This window comes from Arvicola amphibius, chromosome 8, assembly GCF_903992535.2.
Source record: "Arvicola amphibius chromosome 8, mArvAmp1.2, whole genome shotgun sequence".
Lineage (NCBI taxonomy): Eukaryota > Metazoa > Chordata > Mammalia > Rodentia > Cricetidae > Arvicola > Arvicola amphibius.
This window is the reverse complement of record NC_052054.1, coordinates 34,651,916-34,673,443: the sequence shown is the minus strand read 5'-3', so window position 1 is coordinate 34,673,443 and position 21,528 is coordinate 34,651,916. Positions and strand designations below refer to the sequence as shown.

The following is a 21,528-nucleotide window of genomic DNA, read 5'->3' as shown; positions in this document are numbered from 1 at the left end:
TCAGCTTTCCAGCTAACTGTCCCCATTCAGTTTCCATGGGAAGATCACTCTAAATAATTTTCTGGCACCCCAGCCCCAAGAGTCATCTAAGCTCAGTGTGACACTGGTTCCTATCCTGCTTCCCCAGCTTCTCACAGCCATGTGGGGTCCTGTGGCATAGCAATTGAAGTCAACCTTCTCCCGGGATGCCAGAGGAAAGACTTCCCATGAATCTCCCCAGAACAGCAGCACAATAAACTCGGCGTCCCTGTGCACACAACAGTGCTCTCCAAGATGAGCACAGCCTTTTCCTAGGTGCTTCATCTCAAGCTCAGTGGTGACGTCCGCTTCAGGACTATGTCAGGATGTGTCAGCATCCTGTGGGCTTATCATAGATAGCCAAGGCCTCATTTTTAACATCTGTTTGTAGCACTGCTTTTTTTTCTAAAAGTGGTATCACATTCTGTAGCCCAGGCTGGCCTCATAAATTGAAGCAATACCGACTCAGCCTTCCAATTTCAGGATTACAGATAAAAGCCAACAAGCTTTGATGGTTCTTTATATATAACTTTCTTTACTCAGTTTTTTTTTTTTTTTTTTTTTGTGTGTGTGTGTGGTGCTTGGTTTCAGGTCTCCCATGTGCAGTGCAAAAATTGTTCTATCAATGAGTTATTTACTCCTTGATTTATTTTCTGACTTATGCTAGACCATAAATAATAATCACTCAAACAAGAGAAAAGTTCTTCATATGTAGAAGCATTGCTTTGCCTTTGTTAATTTCTGCCTCCCTCACTCATCTTCTAAACATCATTACATGCTAACTACATATGACCATCAGCTTGCTCCCACTGGACACCTGCTCGACCAAAGCACCTTTCTCCATCATGCCAAGATCATCCCTCCCCACATTACACACCTTTTCAGATAAGAGGCAAATAATAAGGGTCTCTCAGATTTCTACACAAAATACTCTAAGGTACACCTACACTTTGACCTTTATTTTTTTAAAAAAAAAAAATCTCAATTTACTATTTCATAATAGTTACTTGGCCAGGAGTCTGAATCAATCACAGTTCTAAATTGCCAAGTTAGTGGAAGTCCCTGAAATCATGCTGAGATACGGGATATATGTGTTTTCAATGTGAAGGTCGGTCAGGAGTTTCTCGATTGCACTGGACAGAACAACCTGGTTTTGACAGTGAAAAGCCTCTGGTTGGCACATAGAAAACCAGTATTCAGTATGTAATCTTCTATCCATAACCACAGGGGTGACAAACTGATTTCTGTGGTGATTATAAATAAAAGAAAGGCTTGAAGAGACTATTTCCAGTGTTCTGAATAGAAGCCCACAGTTAAAGCTGGAATTTTTAATAATCAGCACAACCCTCTCTTTGATATGAAAAACCTTCTACAAAATTTTATCTTCTCAGTCCAGGCAGAAATATATTTGCCCTAGTTATCCTTCCAGATATGAGACTTTTAATCTGAGCTTGAAAAATACATGTCTCCCTAAAGAATTAATATCTAAGCATAAGATATAACATAACCAATGAACTTTTACCAAATGGCAGAAACACATGGCAAGGTTCTGTTTTTCATGCAAGCTCTAAAAGGTATAGAGCTATTGATTTTCTGTTTGCAATTAACTCATTGAGAAGTTGTCATTGGCATACCTTCTGAAGTCTGCACAGATACTGGATTGAGGACCAGTCTAGGTCTTACTTAGAAATGCAGGCTTAATTTTACATCCCTTATATCCTTGGTTTTTTGAGTTTTTGGGTTTTTCTTTCTTTTGAGACAGAGTCTCATTATGTATCCCTGATGACCTGGAACTCACTGTAGGTAATACAGGCTGGTCTTGAGCTCACTGAGATCCCCTGTCTCTACCTTGGCCTCTGCCTTGACCAGGATTAAAGGCATGCACCACCACACCTGACTTTTGACTGCATTTTTTGTTGACTTCTTTCTTTAGCTCTGGAGGCTAAAGACTTAGGGAATATTGTATTTGAAGCACTATGAAACACTTTGGAAAATAGAAGAATGAGAAAGAGATGAACCTGAAGCCAGAATAGGGGATTCCACAGAGCCTTGTATGGATCGGAGTCCTGGAACTAAAGATGGCCTTGAACTGCAGTATCTTGAGTAAATCAGAATACACAGAAAGGATACCCCTCAGATTAACCCTAGTGCACACTAGGCAAGTAGTTCTGTTGTTATTGTTTCATTATTTTGAGATAGGGTCGACCTATATAGCTCTGGCTGGCCTGAAACTAGCTATATAGACCAAGTTGGGCTCAAATTCAGAAAGATTTCCCTTCCTCTGATTCCAAGTACTGGAACTAAATAGCATGTGCCACGGTGTTCAGCTGGCAGACAGTGTTTGAAGAATGGTCAGTGTATGTCAAGTTGGTTGTACTCAATTACTTCCCAATATGTATTATTTCTTTTTTTTTTCTACCTACTCTCATCAACATTCGTAATTGTGAGGAGGTTGATGAAGGCAGTTCTAACATTAGATGATAACTATTGAAATTTTCTATTTGTATTTCCATGACGACTAATGATACTGAACATTTTTTCATGTTGATAGATTATTGATATTCTTTCTTTAAAAATGTCTACTCAGATAATTTTCCAATTTAATTATATTGCTAACTGTGTTTGGTTTTTTAAGTTCTTTTTCTTTTATTATAAAGATTAGGATTGTCAAATAAATGCTTAATAAAAATTTTCTCACATTCTGTACATCATCTCCACTGATAGACTTAATGCTTTCCAGAGCCATTTCAATTAGTATCATCCCGTTTGTCAATTTCTATTTTGTTTTCTACACTTTTAGAGTCCTAGATAGTGCCAATGTCTCAAATAGTACTCCCTCGTGTTATCTGCTACAGTTTTAGAGTTTCTGATCCTACAAACCTCTGTGGTTTGTTTTCTATGCTATTTTTAATCATGTTTCTTTACTAAAATTAGTAATTAGCTCTTAGAATCTTCTGGTGGAGTCATTAGGGTATTTTAACTATAGGACTATTTCATGGACAGCCAGGGACAATTAGCTTTCTTCCTGCTTATTTTTTAATCCCTTTTACTTCTTTCTCTTTCCTTTTTCTCTTTATTAAAATCTCTAATCTTATTTATTTGACTCAGTTCTTTTTTTGTTGGTGAATTCAGCTAAAAGTCTATCAATTTTTTTAAATTCTCAAAAGAATCAACTCATTGTTTGAATGTCCTTTGTAATTTTTACACTCTGCTTCATATATTTCTGCTCTAATCTTTGTTATTTCTTCCCCTCTACTAATTTTGGGTTTGCTTTGCCTTCTAAATCCGTGACGTAAATTGCTTACTTATTTGAAAACTTCTATTTTATGTAGCATTTATTGTTACTTTTTATGTTATTTATTTATGTATATAAAAATCCATTTTAGTACCATTGCACTTGTCTCATAAATCTGTAATAGTTCTCTTTCCATTTTTCATGTGTTTTGAGAAATTTGATACTTTATGCATTAATTACATTGGTTACTCTTATAACAGAAAACATTTAATTGGGGCTGGCTTATAGTTTAGAGGTTTAGTCTACTATTTTCATGGTCAGAACCATGGAGGCATGTAGGCAGACATGGTTCTGGAGAAGGAGCCAAATGTTCTAAATCTGGATCGGAAGAAAATAGGAAGAGAGAGTAACACTGAGCCTGGCTTAAGCATTTGAAACCTTAAAGCCCAACCCCTTGTGACACACTTCCTCCAGCAAGGCCATACCTACTCTAACAAGGTCACTCCCTATGATTCTATGGGGGGCACTTTTCATTCAAACCACCACACTTTTCTTGTTCTTTCCTCAGGATTGCCCTCCAACTCCTGGCCCAACATAAAGATGCCCCCACGGGGGTTTTGTTTTTAATCCATTCAGTCAATCTATATTTTCTCTATGTGTATGTGTGTTTAATATGCATATGTGAGTGTCTATGTATATGTATACAGATGTACTCTTACATATGTGCATTGTGAAGATCCCCACTTGAAGGCAGGTAGGTGTCTTCCTCTTTCCCTGAACTTGGAGCTCATCTTTTCAGCTGGGCTGGCTAACCAGTGCACTCTAGAATCCTCCTGTCTCTGCCTCACTGATATCTCACTCCCTCCTGGGAATACAGATGCACCATTGTGTTCTCACTCCCTGCTGGGGATACAGATGCACCATTGTGCTGTCTTATGTGGGTCCTGGGAATCTGAATCCAGGTCCTCATGTATGCATAGTAAGCATATTACCAACTCAGATGTTTTCTCAACCCTAGTTTGGAAGTTTATATTTTTTAAATGGAGAGTGTCCTTTTGTAGTCAAGACTCTTATTGATCATAAGGACTTACTCCTTCTTAGTTATTTTTAATATGTTTTGTCTTATCTGTGTTTGATGGTGTAGTGTATTGGACTTTTTGATGTTTTCCTCTTTGGTACATCTGCTCTTCTTGTAAGATTGGCATTACCGCATGCTGTCATCTTATTGGTTGTCTGCCTCATCCGTGAATGTGGGACTCCCTTAATAAGCATATTTTGTAAGGCAGGTCTGTATCTTAAATTCTCTTTTGTTTGTCTTAAATGTCTGTATTCTGGCTTCTTTTCTGAATGATGCCTTTGAATATAGTATTTCTGGTTGTAATTTACTTTTTCAGAAATTGGAACACATAATTACTTTCCCTACTAACTGGAAAGTTTTCTTATGACAAATCTGTTGGGGGTGGTCAAGGCATGTCTTCACATGTAACTTGTTGCTCTCCTATTGTAGATTTCATCTTAGATACTTAAATATAATGTGTTATTCAAATCTTTCCCAGTTAGGACCATTTAGGGTCATATATGTGAATGGCCAGAGATGTTAATGTCATTTCCAATAGTAGGCTCATAGTCTCTTATTATTTCACTGACTGTTTTCCATACTCTACCATTCTTCTTTTCTTTTTTGAGCATTTCAGACACCTGAATATTTATTCAATTGTTTCAAAAATTAAAAATGCTTGCTACAAGGAGGGAGCATGCTTGTTCTTCCCGGCCAACCTGAAATAATCACACAGAAACTTTTCACTTCAAGATGCATCCAGCACACCAAGGTTAAAAATAAGATTTTGGAAAAAAAAGAATACAAATTATATAAGTCAAACCAGAGGAAATGCTCTCCACTAGTAATTCTGAGACCACAAACACTGATAAGTCTGAGTCACATGCTCTGCTATGCAAATATTTTGTCACATCTATGTTCATTAAATATGAAGACATAATAAATGTAAACTTCCTAAAAAAAACCTTCTGTGCTTCTCTATTACTAACACATAAAGAAGATAAAAAGATAATATTTTTATGAAAAAACTATAAGCCGGGAGGTGGTGGCGCACGCCTTTAATCCCAGCACTCGGGAGGCAGAGGCAGGCGGATCTCTGTGAGTTCGAGGCCAGCCTGGTCTACAAGAGCTAGTTCCAGGACAGGCTCTAAAAAAAAAAAAGCTGCAGAGAAACCCTGTCTCGAAAAACCAAAAAAAAAAAAAAAAGGAAAAAACTATAGCAACCATATGGGACATGATTAGTTTCATAAAGTATCCATAAGATGTACATTAAAACAGCAAAATGTTGTTTCTTCACCCATGAAATTAATGAATATAAAAGAGAATAAAGGAGAGATACTGAATATCGCTCAACTATTATTAATGGAAGTATAAATTAATATTTTGACAATATATGCAATAACACCTCTCAGCTATTTTTCTCTTCTCTCAGCTATTACTTGTCTGGTATACTTCCTAGAAACTTAAAATAAAATGCATGATTATAATAATCAGATAGCAGTTCATGATGAAAGTCAGGTTGCTTCAAAATATATGATTTCAAAAGCAAGTGGATCATTACATTACAAATAATTGTAATCAGATAACCATGACTTCTGTCACATTGTAAATGTTCAAAGGATTGAAAAAACTGTGCACTGTGACTGTAACTAAAGTATTCAATAATTTATAGTCACATGAAAAGACTTCTCTGTGTCTACACAGATATAAACATACACACAAATATATGAGAAGGATGCTGTGTTTATTCAAACTAAATTATATCTACCAAGTGTGTCAATTAGAGGGAAAATTAATCCAAAATCTTCAATAAGAACCTGTTTTTAATAGAATTTATATTTTGAATAACTATCAAATTTTTACATATTTTTGTTTCATTCATGTAGACACTTATTTTGGATACAGAGCAATGTATTTGTTTCATATCATGGGATATATTAATTTTGGATGAATTGTTTTGTTATATGTAATTTTACTATGTTAAAGTAAAAAAACTTCTTTTTTATTTATATAGAAAAGGGGAGGTGATGTGGGATTCCCCTCTGTTTGATATGAATTTGTTTTATTGCCATTGGCCTATGACAAGGCCAAATAGAGCTAGGCAGGAAAACTAAACTCAATTCAGGGAGAAAGAAGGCAGAGTCAGAGAGAAACCATGTAGTTGCCAATAAAGAAAGATTTGGGAACCTTACCATAGGCCACAGCTTCATGGTAATACATAGATTATTAGAAATGGGTTAATTTAAGATATAAGAGCTTGCTATATATATGCCTGAGCCATTTACCAAATTACCAGTGTTGTAATTTATACAGTTTGTTTCTGTGTGATTATTTGGGTGTGGGTGGCCAGGAAACATAAGTAGAATCTTCATTTACAAATGTGTGTGTATCTATATGTGTGTATACACACACACAGAGAGAGAGAGAGAGAGAAAGAGAGAGAGAGAGGGAGAGGAAGAGGGAGAAGAGAGAGAGAGAAAGAGAGAGAAAAAGAGAGAGAAAAGAAGGAGGAGAAAGAAGAGAGAGAAAAAAAGAGGGAGGGAGAGAAAAGAGTGAGGGAAAGAGAAAATCTTACTCGTCTCGCATCTCTCTCGAGAGGGGCTCTGAAGGAAGAGAGCGAAGAGAGGTCGAGCTCTTTCTTTTCCTTTTCCTCTCTCTCTCGAGAGATTTGTTCTGTAAGTTCTGCTAGTCTAGAGAGGGAGAAGAGAGAGAGAGGGAGAAGAGAGAGAGAAAGAGAGAGAGAGAGAGAGAGAGAGAGAGGGAGAAGAGAAAGAGAGAGAGAGAGAGAGAGAGAGAGAGATTTGTTTTGTAAGTTCTGCTAGTCTAGAGGACCCTTAACAACACAGTAACATATCATGGAGAAAGGTTAAATGAAAAAACTTGAAGAACAGAATTCTAGAGCATCTAATGAATTGTTTATATTTTAACAATTAAACACGGGAAACAACGCTTTGTATGACATTTGTTCTCATCCTTGTTTTGAGTGGAATCATCAGAAGTTATATAGTATATGTTCCCCAAGCTTTACTAAGCAAATTACAGTGTCCTTTAGTATAACATAGGGACAATGAGGAATAGTGAGAATAGACAAAGCATCTCCAAAAATGGTGTTTTTATTTAATTTTTTTACCATTTTTTAAAATTTGCTTCCAAAGTACTGTGTTCCCTTATGGGATATTATACTTATTTCATTTTGGTTGGTCTCCCTCCTCAATGCTCTGGTCCCTTCTCCACCATGCTCTTTACCCCTGGCATACAGTATTATGATGTAGGAGGGTCATCTGTCTATGTGTTACTTTCATTGGTTAATAAAAAAAAAACTGCCTTGGCTTTTTGATAGGGCAGAAATTAAATAGGTGGAGAAGACAGAACAGAATGCTCGGAAGAAGGGAAGTGAGGCAGACACCATAGCTCTTCTCTCTGAGATGGATGAAGGTTAGAATCTTTCAGGTAAGACACCACCTCGTGGTGCTACACACATTAATAGAAATGAGTTAATCAAGATGTGAGAGTTAGCCAGTAAGAGGCTAGAGCTAATGGGCCAAGAGTGTTTAAATGAATACAATTTGTGTGTTGTTATTTTGGGGCATAAGCTAGCCAGGCAGCCGGGAGCTGGGCAGGATGAAAAGCAGGCCTGCTCGCCTCCTCACTACAGTGTTATTAAATGAAATAAGCTTTACCACATCTCTGTGAACAGCCCTTACTAAAGAACTACTTCCAAACAAGCATATTTTAAAACCATTTAATTTAAACTTGGAAAGAGACTGAAAATATCATAGAAATAAAATGGAAATGAGTGATATCTCTGAAGGCTTGGCAAAATCTTGAGATTATTTTCATATTTGGCACAATCAATTTTCTTCAAAAGTCAATTATTTATGTGTATAAATATAGTTTAGTTGGGAGAGTGCTTATCTAGCATGAACATAGCCCTGTTTCATCAGCACCCCGAGAATCTGGCACAGTGGTGCATACGTATACTCAGAGCACTTGTGGGGGTGGAGGGTTTGAGACTCAAAGTCATGTTCAGTTATGCAGTGAGAGCTACCAGAGATATCACTCAAAAAGGAAATACTTTAAATGCTATTTTAGAGATGAGGACTTCATTGAAAATCTTGAATTAACTAAATACAGAGGTACACATCATTTAAATATTAGAAAGTAGCCGGGTGGTGGTGGCGCACGCCTTTAATCCCAGCACTCGGGAGGCAGAGGCAGACGGATCTCTGTGAGTTCGAGGCCAGCCTGGTCTACAAGAGCTAGTTCCAGGACAGGCGCCAAAGCCACAGAGAAACTCTGTCTAGAAAAACCAAAAAAAAAAATAAAAAATAAAAAATAAATATTAGAAAGTCTATGCAAAAACTATTTAAGTGATTTTCCCTTATGTAAAATAATATCAAGCAATGACCGAAAGAAGTTGTCTTGGCAAACTCCATTCCCACTGTCACTCCCTCCACCAATTCCAAGTTCATATCTTCCAGTTCCTGCTTGCGTCTTGCTCTCAAAAAGATGTGTTCCCAACAGTCCCAAGCACTTTCAGCCTACTTCTAGAAGGTTCACCCTGAATTCCAGCCCTAATCCTTCTAGCTCAATTCTTGTCTTGTTCTCTTAATTCTCTATGCTGTTAATTATCCATGTTATTCTCTTAAATATCTATTATCTTGTTGATATCTTAATCATCTATCTCAACATTTACTATGTTGAAACTGTTTTCCTCGACATCTCTGAGTTTGACCCATCTCATGGTACTGTGATGGTTTCAAGGCAGTGCTACCCCTCTTGGCCCCTATCATTTTTACTACCACATTCCAACAAGTATTAACTAAATATACAACTTTCAAAAAGTACTTCCTAAAAGATGCTTCCTCTTAGCTTTTCAACACTTGCCTACATCTTGTTTCACACACTCATTATTTTCTCCCCCCCCCCCATTTCAAATAATTCTCAAATTAGTACCTTAATCTCAAATCAGTACTTCACTCTAATCTGAGATTGGTTGAAAAGCAGCATCCTTTGTTCTCAGGGTTATAAAAGGTTTTTTTTATTCATTATTTGGCAATTTCATACCCACCCATACTCCCCTGCAGGATCCTTCATGCTGTTGATTCCAACCACATAACATCAGCCTCACCCACTCTCACCTTCTGCTGCCCAGGTCTAATTCTGAACCTCATTCTTTTGAACCAGATCTAGTCTGCCATATTCTAAATAGTTCAGCAACTTATGTATTCATGTATTCATGTTTCTGCAATCATTGACCCAGCTGCTACCATCCTCTCCTTATGATCTCACTGTATTTTATCTTACAGTTAGTTGTACGCTTATCTGCCTTCATCAAATCTGAGTCAATTTGTAAAGAATGCTTTCTCCACAGCTCCAATCCACAAGTGTAAATGTAATTTCCCTGTAGAAATACATCACACAATTGCTTTTTGCATTACTACCATATAGCCACAGTATAATATATAGTAAACATCAAAATATATGGGGGAAGAAAAGAATGGGAGAAGGAAAATCATAATGGCCATATTTTCTTCTTAACTAGTAACATTGTTTGTGATACTGTCTAATAAACTTTGTACCTTAAGCCATTATCTAGTACATCTAATATGTCCTTATTTCTCCATTCTTGAAAAATCTAACATGTTTCACTCAGGAGGTTGAGACAGGAGAATCCTGAGCTCAAAAATAGCTTGGGCTGCATAGTAAAACCTTGTCTCAAATAAATAAATGAGATCATAAAGCCTGCTAGGGATGTTGTTTAGCACTTGCCTAACATGTATAAGGCCCTGAGATCAATTCTAGGGACCAAAATACATAGGCAAGCGAAATAAAGCATAAAACATTAGGAAGGCATGGGAATTAGTGAAACATGACTTAGAATGTGTTTCAAGACTCTTGTGCCAAAGGAAATATATTGTCTGTAACTGATTTCTTGGATTTTTTTTTGCCAAACTAGATGATGCAAGCAGACACAGGTAAGATACCCAAGATTCCATTCACTGACTGAGAGTTGCAAAGGCACAAGTCATGCTTCAATTGGTCCCCTTTTTGTCCTCGTAGCATGGATACAGGGAGGTGAGAGAAAGAAAATGTTAACTGATGAACTACTAAGAATTGTGCCAAGGTCATTCTCCTTATGAACCTCCCTTTAAGGGAGGTGCCTTGTTCTCGATGTTTCCTACCTGAAAAAGAAGATGACCAAAGGCAGAGAGTCCATGAAAGCAGTCATTTTGTAAAGGTTATAGGAGATACAATAAGACACAGAACTGAACAGTTGAGATGCAGTGAGGGATAGAAACTGAAAACAGGGTCAACAGTGGGAGGTCTCATTCTCTGAGGCATATCTGAACTCTTTTAGTTGAGACACGAGACTTCAAAGATCAGAATGAAGAGCTTGCTAGATAGAGCCAGTGTCTTGGCTTCAGGTACAGACACCTCAAGTATCATTCCTGGCAGCTTGTTGCTTTCACTTACAGCTGCATGTGAAAGTAGCCCAGAGTCCCTTCAAAGGAACTTTAAAGAGTTAAAGAAATTGTTATGATGGGGAAAGAGTTCTCTTGTTTCCTGTCACACTTAAAAAAAAAAAAAAAAACAGAAACAGGCTGCTCCACACAACACTCATGGTCACAAGTGAAAAGAGGAAGTGATACAAAGTCAAGATTCCAGGCTCAGAGGCCAGGAGAAGTAGAAGAGATGTGATGGTCAATTTGTATTAAGTATGGAATTTGAGAGACTGTTGGCTCAAGAAAGCCAGGACAGCAAAGTGGGATAGCCAATGGGAACAATTGACACAAGAAGACAAGTACAAAAAAAAAAAAAATGGGTGTAGGTTTGCTTTATCCCTATGCTTCCAGATCTCACATGATGGGAGAGAACTCTGGCCCTCTGCCATTCTTTATTATAAATGAAACAAATCACCTTCAATGTTGGGCTAACACTCACATGAAGTGGAGAAAAGGATGTTCTGTCCAACCGCCAATGGCACCGCTTTTCCAAGGAAGAGGTGCTATTATAGACTTCCAGTGAAATAGTTTGACCTTTGGCTGATTAGCTTAAACAAGATAAAGAGGAGGAGGGCAGTCCTTAAACTATCTAGGTAGGAAGTGATTCCTACCTTGGAGAAAGGACTATTCTTAAGAGCTGCTGTGACACTTACCAGAGGGGAAGACCTTGCCATTTTCAATATAGCTGCTACTTCCTGTCCCTGATTCTCCTGTTTATTGAATCTGTATTATGTCTATTACACATTTGCTCTATGTTGAGGGGAACCAGAGCAGGGTGCTAGCACGATATTGTGAGAATTCTTATTATACAACTCTGATATTAATCATTATAACCACTAATAAAATAGTGCCATTTATATGACTACTTGTTATCTGGCTAGTATGCTGCTGAGCTCTTGACAAAGTCAAAGTCTAATAACGCTACTACACAAAACAGAAAATGAAGCTCAGATAAGAAATGTGCCCAAAGTCACATTCAAGTAGTCACATTTATTATTGTGTCCTGCATTCATGATAGCTTCCCTCAAAACATTACTTAAATAAATTCAAAACCATAACTAGACCAGATCACCTTTCTGGGCGGTTAGCCTCACTTATAGAGAACTTAGTCCTGCTATAATATTTTCAACTAGGCATCAGGATCAACAGAGACACACATAACTAAATCCATAATCCATCACTCCTAGTTCATTTGAGCGACAAGGAAGCTCTGCTATGACTTTGGTGGCCTTCCTTGGCATGACTTTTCATACCCTGCATCTCTAACTTTAGGAAGGGTTCCTTGCTAATGCTTCCCTGCTCGCTTCACTCCCCAGCCTCCAATCCTGAGAAGCTTTAGGACTCCATTCCCTGTTTTCTCTATCAAATCCACATTCCCTCCCTTGATCTTAGCCAAAGGGCATAGTTTATTCAGACTCCACCCTACCAACAGCCAAGATTAAAAAAAAAAAAATCTTTTCAGTGTACCAATTCTTGTCTCTTGCCAGAAAACCTGTAGGCTCTGCCTTCACTGTGTAGAGTGACCACAATGTCTCATTACTTCGCAGCTATGGCTTTTGCCAGTAGTGCCCTTTTCCTGGCTGTTCTGAAATGAACAATAAATTGCCACCCCTCTAATGCAAGACTCTCATGATCTTGGACGCTGCTTTTGCATTTCCCTCTCTGACCTTTGCTTTTGGTGACTCTAACTCCACTCCGGCCACACTGTTGACAAGGCACATTCCTACAGTGGACCTTGATCCTAAATGTTCCCTTTGTCTAGAACATCATTCCAAATATCCACACAGAAAAGCCCTCTCTTTCTCTAAGTCTTTAGTTGTCAACTATTCAAAGAAAGCCCTCATTTCACACTGTCATATGCTCACCCCCCCCAGCCCTTGTCCTACTTGCTCTGTCCATCTCTTTTATCCCCCACTACATCACCACCTTTTATTATACTCTGTAGTTCGATTCACTTACTTTTGTGTAACTCATTGCTTGTACCCCTCATTAAAATGTGAATCCAATAGGAACAATGGTTTGGGTTATTTTGTCCACTAAGGGATCTCAAAGGTTACAGCCTGCTTGACATCTGTACAAATGTCCAGTAAGTATTTGTTGAAATGCAAAAGCACGTATATACTAAAACAAATGGCCCCGACACGCTCTTATTTCTGAGCTCCTTGTCCCTATCCTCCCAGTTTCCCACTTTGACCCACAACACTTCTGTTTACTCTACACATTGCTGAAAGCTTATTCTGGTTCTCATATACCTGCCACATAGTCACTAAATGGATTAAGGACTAGAGCAGACTAATTCATTAAACACACACACACCCACACAAACAGAGGTTAATTATTACTTACAATTTCAGAGTGAATAACTAAAACAGAGTTCAAAATGTTACCAACTAACTGCTGTAGGTGGCTGGCATCCAGAAAGTCACAGCAACATATGGTATAAACTTCGGTTCAATGTCTACAATGTCCTTTTCTTTAGATTCAAAGGAATCTCTGCCCAATACTGCCACCTACTGACAAGTAGGCGGGAAATCAGTACAAGCACAAAGTGCAAACCAATTCTACATACAAACTTGAGAAAACAAAACCATCTGCTTTTTCCCAGAGGTGATCAACAAGGAATTTATATCAATTTCCATAACTATTCTAAGCAAAGGTGGTATAAGTGAAAGGAATAACAAGGACCAGAAATATCTAGAAGAATTCTGCCAACAGGTGAGGAGGCAAAGCAGGAAAGAAAGAATAGGGAGGTGAGAACAGGAAGCCCCATGGAATAGGGGTAGATAAGAAAGGTGAGCACTTTTCTCTAAACACTGGCTCCCAGATTTGTCACCAGCAACTCCTGTAAGTGTTAAAATGGTTGAGACTCAAAACAACTGTGTTTCTCACATCACCGCCCTTTTCTCAACAAAACAGATGTACACTGAAACTTGAAACTTACTGGAAAGAAAAAAAAAATCACAGTAAAAGCATTTGAGTTAACGTCAGGATATGTAAGTATCTGAAGCGCTATAGTATGATATGGAATCCTCTTCTGTCAAGGCAAATATACATATGATGTGTATGTGTATACCCATCATTTCGACCATCAAATCCTGGGAACTCAGTTGCGTGGTGGTGGCACACACCTTTAATCCCAGCACTCAGTGGGATCTCTGTGAGCTTGAGGTCAGCCTGGTCTACAAAGTGAATTCTAGGACAGCCAGGGCTACACTGAGAAATCCTGTCTAGAGAAACAAACAAACAAAAACAACAAGCAAGCAAACAAACCAACCAACCAGAAAACCTGGGATTTCTTCTGCCAGTCTCCCTGGATAGGCAGTGTGCTAAGGATCCGTGGATGTGTGTTCTAGAAATATCTCTGTAAACCGCTATCATAACTCCTGTCCTTCTGTTGTTATGAACCCCTAAATGTTTTAAACACATAAATTTTCTTTAGAATTGTTCATTGTTTGCACCGAAACATCAATAAATTTTGCTACCCAAGAAATGAATATACTTTTATAAAAACAGCACAAAATGTGTTTTGAAAGCCCCAAAGAAGACATTTATGTAAAGAAAAAAAAAAAAAGGAAACTAATGAAGAAAATAAGCTTGTCTCATATGTCATTTGTGTTTAAAAAAAAAACTGTAAAAGAGCAGAGGAGACTTAATTACCATGAAAACAGACTGTTAATTAAAATAATTTAGAAAGACAAAAGGAAACCCATGAACACACTGGAATAAAAGTAATAATTCCAAGAGAAAATCATTTAGAAAAAGGCATTTAATTATAAAATTTCTTTAAATAAAAAAGCAATGGCACGAATCACCATGGCATTACGGAAGCGTCCATCCACAGGCTGCTCTTGTAATTACACTCAGAACATTCCGCTGTTCTCATTAACGGCACTTTCCTTCCTAATTAGAGTGACATCAAGAGCTTCTAAGAATGTGCAGCATCCCACGAAGAGCTATGAACAGTGCCATCAACACATCGGTGCCACGTCTATGCGTACCACCTTTTATTGATAACACTCTACTCTTAAAAAAATGGCGAACTTTGCTCTCATTTCATTTCTCTTATTCACAGCAGAGATCCATGCTTTGAGCACAGTGTAGTCTGTGCACAAAAGGCCCTGGGAATAACACTTTCCACAACAGCTTCACAAATGGACTCAGATTAGGTAAAATATGAAAACAGACAAAATGGTTCACAGCAATGATCATCACACACAGAAGACTCATTCTGGGAGGAGGGGGAAGGGCAGAAAGTAACATTTCACACTGTATTCTCCAGTTGTCCCAGACTGTACTATGATGATGTTGATAATGCCACCAGGTAAACTGTATATGCTACCCTTCAGATTCCATCTGGAAGAATGTGGTACATAAAAAGTGGCCTGGCTTTTCACATTGCAGTCAGAAGTGGTTCAGGCATTTGTGTGGATCCATATTATTCCTCCTGAGTATTTAAGCATTTCACACCTTGGTGATGATTGGACTTTCCTGACATCTTTGGTGTTGACAATGGATATAGATTTATGCACATACGTCAGATAAGCTGAAAAGACCACTGCCTGGGATGCTGCAGGAAGGATCGTTCAGACAGAGGACTCAAAGCCATGAGTACTAACACTTTGTGGTAAAGAGGATTCTGTGGAGTTAGGCTTGCCTTCATAGCTCTCCATACCTGTTGTGGACTGTTTCTTTCTGGTTTAAGAAGCAAGTTTTATTGAGGTAAGGTAGATAGGAAGAAGGAAGAAAGGGGAGACAACATTCTTAAAATGTAAATAAGCCAAAACTTCATTGATAAATCTATTAGTAAAGATTATTTAATCTGCTGGGGATATCACTAGATGTCATAAAGCACTTGACCATCATGAGCAAAGTTATGGATAAATCCCCAGTACCAAAAGGGGGGCGGGGTGTAGAGAGTTTACTTCATATAAAACAAAACAAACAAAAAAAACAGCTTTCCCCTCTGAACACATTTTAAGGTATGTATCAACAGTTCACAAGCTAATTAAGCTGCTTTTCTCTTATTCCAAAAATATTTGTTTTCTTAATAATAATAATAATTAACAATTGTGGAAGTCACAGAGATCTATAATTTTAAGACCTGGGGATGTCACTTTGTAATATAATTGGGTAGAGCTGAATAATTAAGAATCTTGCTACTTTTATTAACACTCTTGACCCTGCAAGAATGATGACATTAGCCCTTTGGTTAGTCTTCTACCGTTGCTTGGATTTGATGACCCACTCAGCATTCGGGTTCAGTTGGTACAAGTCCTTCATGTATGTATCGTCATCCAGGCAGCGTTCTCCTGTGAAGGAGTTATGGTATCAGTTAACACAGTGGGGGAGTACCCGTACAATCATAAAATTAATCCCAATGGTTAAAAATCTTAGATTTCACAATCTGTGTCCTCCTTCCCTAGGTTTCATGACAACATTCAAAGAATTGGCCAAGGTATTAAAAACGTCAATTGGGTAGTCCTTCTCTAGTGCTGGTATCAAATTATGTTAAGAAGGGAAAATACTTTGCGGGATGGACTTTAAAATCATCCTCACCTCTATTAAACATTACCAGTAGTTTGGGATTCAGCTAAGGAACCACATTAATTTCCAAGATCTAGTTGTGAAATGAAAAGTCGAATGTGCAAGGCGTAATGTGATTGATTATTTGAAAGGAAGGAGCTTAAAAAAAAAAAAACAAGCCCCAGGAAAAAAGGTCAGACCACTGCACAAACCCAAACTATACAACAACTTTCAAAAACATGGTATGTTTACTTTCAAATACAGACATGTTTTTGTTCCAAAGATAGAAATGTAAACATTAGCAACATCAAATCAACATATAGGATGAAAACATGCTTACCAATATTTCCTCCGATTTCATACAGAAAAACTTCCCCCTTCTTAAGTGTCTGAGCAACTCCACTACCAGGGGGAAAAAACAAACCAATTAGTTGTGTCGTCAAACAGCTTGCAAGTAAAATCAGTTTAGCAGACTGGGAAACTCTAGCTAGCATAGAAAAGTCATAACTTAGACAAATTGCAGTTATACACTTTACATTTTCCCATCTGTTAAATGTACTCTACAGGTAATTTTAAAATGTCACACTTGGAAACAAAATAAATAGAATCAGATATCTGAGGGCAAAAGAATAAGTCAATCTCTAGATTTGTAAACATCAAAAAAAAAAAAAAACAAGTTAATATCGATATGATGATCTGTTCTTCATAGGGCCAAGGTTCTGACTCGGTTTCCTCATTACACTTAGTATTTGTTCACCCAGTATGTTACATGTATACATTTGCATTCTTCAAAGACTAGCATTTTCCACCCACCATAAAGTGGTGCTGAGCATTAAGCCCACAGATACAATTAGCCACGTTTTGACATTACGTAGTATGTCCATGAATGGGAGCCTCTCAATACTTCATAACTCTTTATAGTTTTAGGTTTTTACAGGTTGGTTACAAAAGTGAACTTTAGCTGGGCAGTGGTGGTGCATGCCTTTAATCCTAGCACTTAGGGAGGTAGAGGCAGGTGGATCTCTGTGAGTTCAAGGTCAACCTGGTCTATAACAGAGTGAGTTCCAGGACAGCCAGAGATCCACAGAGACACCCTGTCTCAAAATATTGGAAACTTTTCTAAAATGTTAAGTACACACACACACACACACACACACACACACACACACACACATTATAATTCAGTGATTTTTTTTGGTCAAAGGTTTCTGTAAAAGAATTACTTCAAAAACCTGCTAAAACTTTAGTGCCAAACTTTACATTTCTAAGAGGAAGCTCAAGAATCTGCTTTTAAAATCCTCTGCGGTGTGTGGATTAGCGGATTAAAGAAGTTGTGGGCTGTTGATAAGGGTGCAGAGGAGAGGTTCTGGATTGATGGCTCAGCAGTTCTGGTTATTCTTCCAGAGGACTGGGGTTCAATCCCCAGCACCCACGAGGTGGATCACAACCAGGTATAACCCCAGTTCCAGGGGATCAAATACCTTCTTCGAACCTCCACAGACACTGTACACACGGTATACAGACACACGTGTATCATGCCTACAGGAGATGCCGCATGTAAGCAGGAAGAAAATTAAGCCGTCTGAGTCTTCCAGCTATGAGGTTTTCCTGTCATAGCAGCAGTTTTGCCAAGCAGTCTGACAATGGGTCTCTGATTATCCGATCTTCTCTCCCCACTGTTATGCCCACAGCATCACTGTCTGCCTAGGGCGGTGTACACTCTCACACTTTGGTTCCCCTTGCGGCCTTGTATACCATCCAGTGGTCATACTCTGATTCCAACCAAGAGTTACAACCAGGGAATGCCATAAAAGACTTGACTTGAAGAATCTAGGCCAATATGGCTTCCAGAGTGATTCTCAAGTGTCTACATGGTTCTTTCATTTTTACAGAGAGCTGAACAAACTTTCTGAGATAGAATAGCTTTCATATGGAGTCAACAAACTCATCAGTATTGATGGAAAGGCATCAATACTTCAGCAAACACTGATGAATGAATGGCCAATTTACTGTACTTTTTGCCCATATGTGTGTGCAATGGCTTTGACAGAGAGAGTGGGAAAGTGAATGATGAAGAAAAGGGAACTCCCTAATGGTCCCAAACAGGCGGAATATAAATGGGGGAGACACAGTTCGTAGTAAAGAATAACGATAGTACAACCATTTGTTGAGCATGTCACTCACTCCGTGGCCCAGATAAACATCAATAGGACCTAAGAGCCATTTTCCTAGTCCACACAAGACTATAAGGAGGTCCTATTCTGTCTTGCTCTTCCTAAAGGAGAATGGAGACGTTAACTTAGGACATGTGACATGTTCAGCAGAACTTGCCAAGTTTGAGGTCCCGGAACCCACACGGGGGAAGGAGAAAACTGATTCAGGTGCCGTGGCATGTGCACTGTGCACATGTAAATGTGCACAAAATCAATGAAGATGTTACCATTTCAAACAGCAGCCTGAGTGGAAGAGAGGATAGCATGTAGGCGACTATACTGACTAATGTTCATGATGTACATCAAAATATTAAGGACCCAGCTGAACAAGACTGTACCATTTCATGAGGATTTATGCTCAGAAAATCTAAGTAGAAAAGATGAGCAGCAGCTGGGTTCTCGGAACTTGCAGGATGCTCCTTACTCGAGCCAGCCAAACCTCCAGACACATTCTGGGAGGGAAAGGAACATGCCATTGGAGGGAAGAAATGTCAAAGGTGGCAGCTGCAGGTCAAAGGTGGGGAGGAGCAAGAGAGAGGGTTGACGTCATTGTAGCTGACACATTCCAGGGAGGAAGGATCAATCTGAGAAATCCCTAATGCTCCCGGCCCCCAATTCTGAGAGAGTCATCTCAGGAAGGCTTAATGCCAGGCACAACTTCCCAAAGCTGGTGTGGAGGGGACTTAAGGGGCTACTTCTGTGGACACGAACACAGGTTCATATTTCCAGCTGTGTGACCTAGGGTTCCCTATCATGTTCCTATCAGTGAAAGGGAAGGAAGGATTGTATTTGCAGCAGACTGCTACAGTAAGGAAGTTTATGCTGGGAGCTCTGGCGATCCATCCTTTTTTGCAACTTAGGAGATGGGGAGATGTGGTTCTAGTTCTCTAACACCTAGCTCAGAGTCTTAATCAGAGACAACCATTAGCATAAGGTGCTGTACAGACACTGCAGAGGCATTAGCAGACAATCTGACTGAAGCGCCCCGTTTTAGAATGAGATGAACCTCAGGAAAAGCGCAAAATGGGATCCTTTAAACTGAGATGCTGGATTTCTTTCAAGAATTTTAGATTGAGGTTGGGGAGATGATTTATCGGGTAAAGGTGCTTGGTGCACAAGCCTGGGGACCTGGGTTCAGTGCTTAGAATCCATATTGGGATGGAAAGAGAATAGACTCCACTAATTTGTACAACAGACACACACACACACACACACACACAACATACACACACACAGAAACACACAGACAACATACACACACATACACACACACTAATAACATTTTTATAAAAAATTAGTTTCATAGCATAAAATAGAGGGAATGTCATTAAAACTAATTTATGTTTGAAGGGGAAAAGCTAAAATCCCCAAAATTTATCAGGACCTCTCATATTTGAGACAGGATGAATGGGAAGCCAGCCTATAGCGAGTATAGTGAGGGAGAGCAGAGCTTCCTAAGCATCTGCAGCATCTGCCCCAGGACAAAGAAGGACATGCTGGTTCCTGATGAGAACGGCTTGTTCTCCTCTTGTGACTTCAGACCTCAGGGACTGGGTGTCCTCTCTGAATCATCCAAGCTTTCAGTTTTTAAATTGAAACATTTTCTTTCTTATTCATTAAGTTTCAGAGAGAAAGTTACGTTTTCTTTTTAATCTTGCTGCATCTTAATTAGCAATCTTCGTGGCAGCCTACAAACAGTAATTAACCTCCAACCAACATGTTCTGGAAGGACCGTTGAGTGGTTTCATGCACCAAGCTCATTGCAGGCAAACAGTGGAGGGCTGCTCACCCAGGCTGCCTGAAACGGGCTCAACTTGAATACAGGCTACCTCTGACAAGTCCCACCATTCACTCCAGTGGTCTAATTATCAAGCCTGCTTTGTTCTTCTGATGGGAAGACGCACACGCGCGCACGCACAAACACACACACACACACACACGCACACGAGGGGGCAGGGCAGTATAAATATAAAAGTGAGTTACCCCACAGAATAATTAAAACAGGCCTTTACCTTTCTTGGCTGAGAAACCTGGCAAGCACGTCGCTAGCTTTTAGTTCTTCAGTTAGCTGTATTGCCATGGAAACTTTTGAAAGATGGGGAGCTTGCACTCGAATCACTCCCTGAGGAACGTCAGCCTGCAAAGCAATAATGACACTGGAACAAAGCTGACAACAGCTGGAACGTGTAACTCCGTACAGTGCATTGTATGGGACGTGTGCTTAACTACTACCCATTTCACTCCACTGCATAAAACCTTAACTACTGTATAATGTAATTTGCTAAATTACATCAAACCTCAAATATCCTCTTAATGGTGATAGGGGAACTTTATAATGCCTGTGCAGTAATGCTTAATTATTTTTAAAGATGTAAAGAATGACAGCAATAACCATTACTGCCATATTAAGTGCTGATTTCTGAGTGTTATCTACCAGAGAGTGCTTTCTCATGTAGCAATTTATGAAATTGAAACAGAAAGAAGTCACTCGGCGCTGTGGCTATGTGTGCTTTCCCAAAACTGTCCCACCCAGTATCGAAACTTCCTCTATCTTTTATGTCCCTGGGTGTGAAAAAGAATGGACTTTAATGATGTATTTGTACTATATTTAATGCCACTTGGTTAAGGAGCTTATCATACTTTTGACTATACACACTGCACTTACGAAGGACTGATTTGAAGCCCTCCATCCACGGATTTGCAGAACACTGAATAGATTTAGCGATACCAGTGAAACATTTTTGAGGTTTGTAATATCTAAACGTCAGCAACAGCATTCAAAATAATAGGCTTAATTAATTCCTAAATGGTTTTGCTAAAACAAATACTAATTTATTATTTATAACCATATGTCTTAAACAGACTTTAGAACAGCATGCTCGAATTATGTTTAAGTATAATTCCTTAAATATTACAAATACCCCCTACTTAATTCGACCAAAATTTGTAAGAATCTACTAAGTGCTATGTTAGTTC

The 21,528-nt window shown here is 38.8% G+C and overlaps 1 protein-coding gene and 1 long non-coding RNA gene across 4 annotated transcripts in view; both read right to left on the bottom strand.

The window, feature by feature from the left end:
- LOC119820892 overlaps window positions 1-13,248 on the bottom strand; it is a 74,849-nt gene extending 61,601 nt beyond the window's left edge. For all 3 annotated transcript variants that reach the window (XR_005286545.1, XR_005286544.1, XR_005286546.1), the window contains exon 1: window positions 13,163-13,248. This is a non-coding gene — a long non-coding RNA (uncharacterized LOC119820892). The remainder of the gene's footprint in view (window positions 1-13,162) is intronic.
- A 2,364-nt stretch (window positions 13,249-15,612) lies between these two features.
- The window catches only part of Arhgap18 (Rho GTPase activating protein 18), a 145,168-nt gene continuing 139,252 nt past the window's right edge, over window positions 15,613-21,528 (bottom strand). Inside the window, exons 13-15 of the mRNA XM_038339380.1 lie at window positions 20,565-20,689; window positions 16,680-16,741; window positions 15,613-16,125 (exon numbers count right to left, since the gene is read on the bottom strand). Of these exons, the coding sequence (XP_038195308.1) occupies window positions 16,034-16,125; window positions 16,680-16,741; window positions 20,565-20,689 (279 nt within the window). The 3' untranslated portion in view covers window positions 15,613-16,033. The remainder of the gene's footprint in view (window positions 16,126-16,679; window positions 16,742-20,564; window positions 20,690-21,528) is intronic.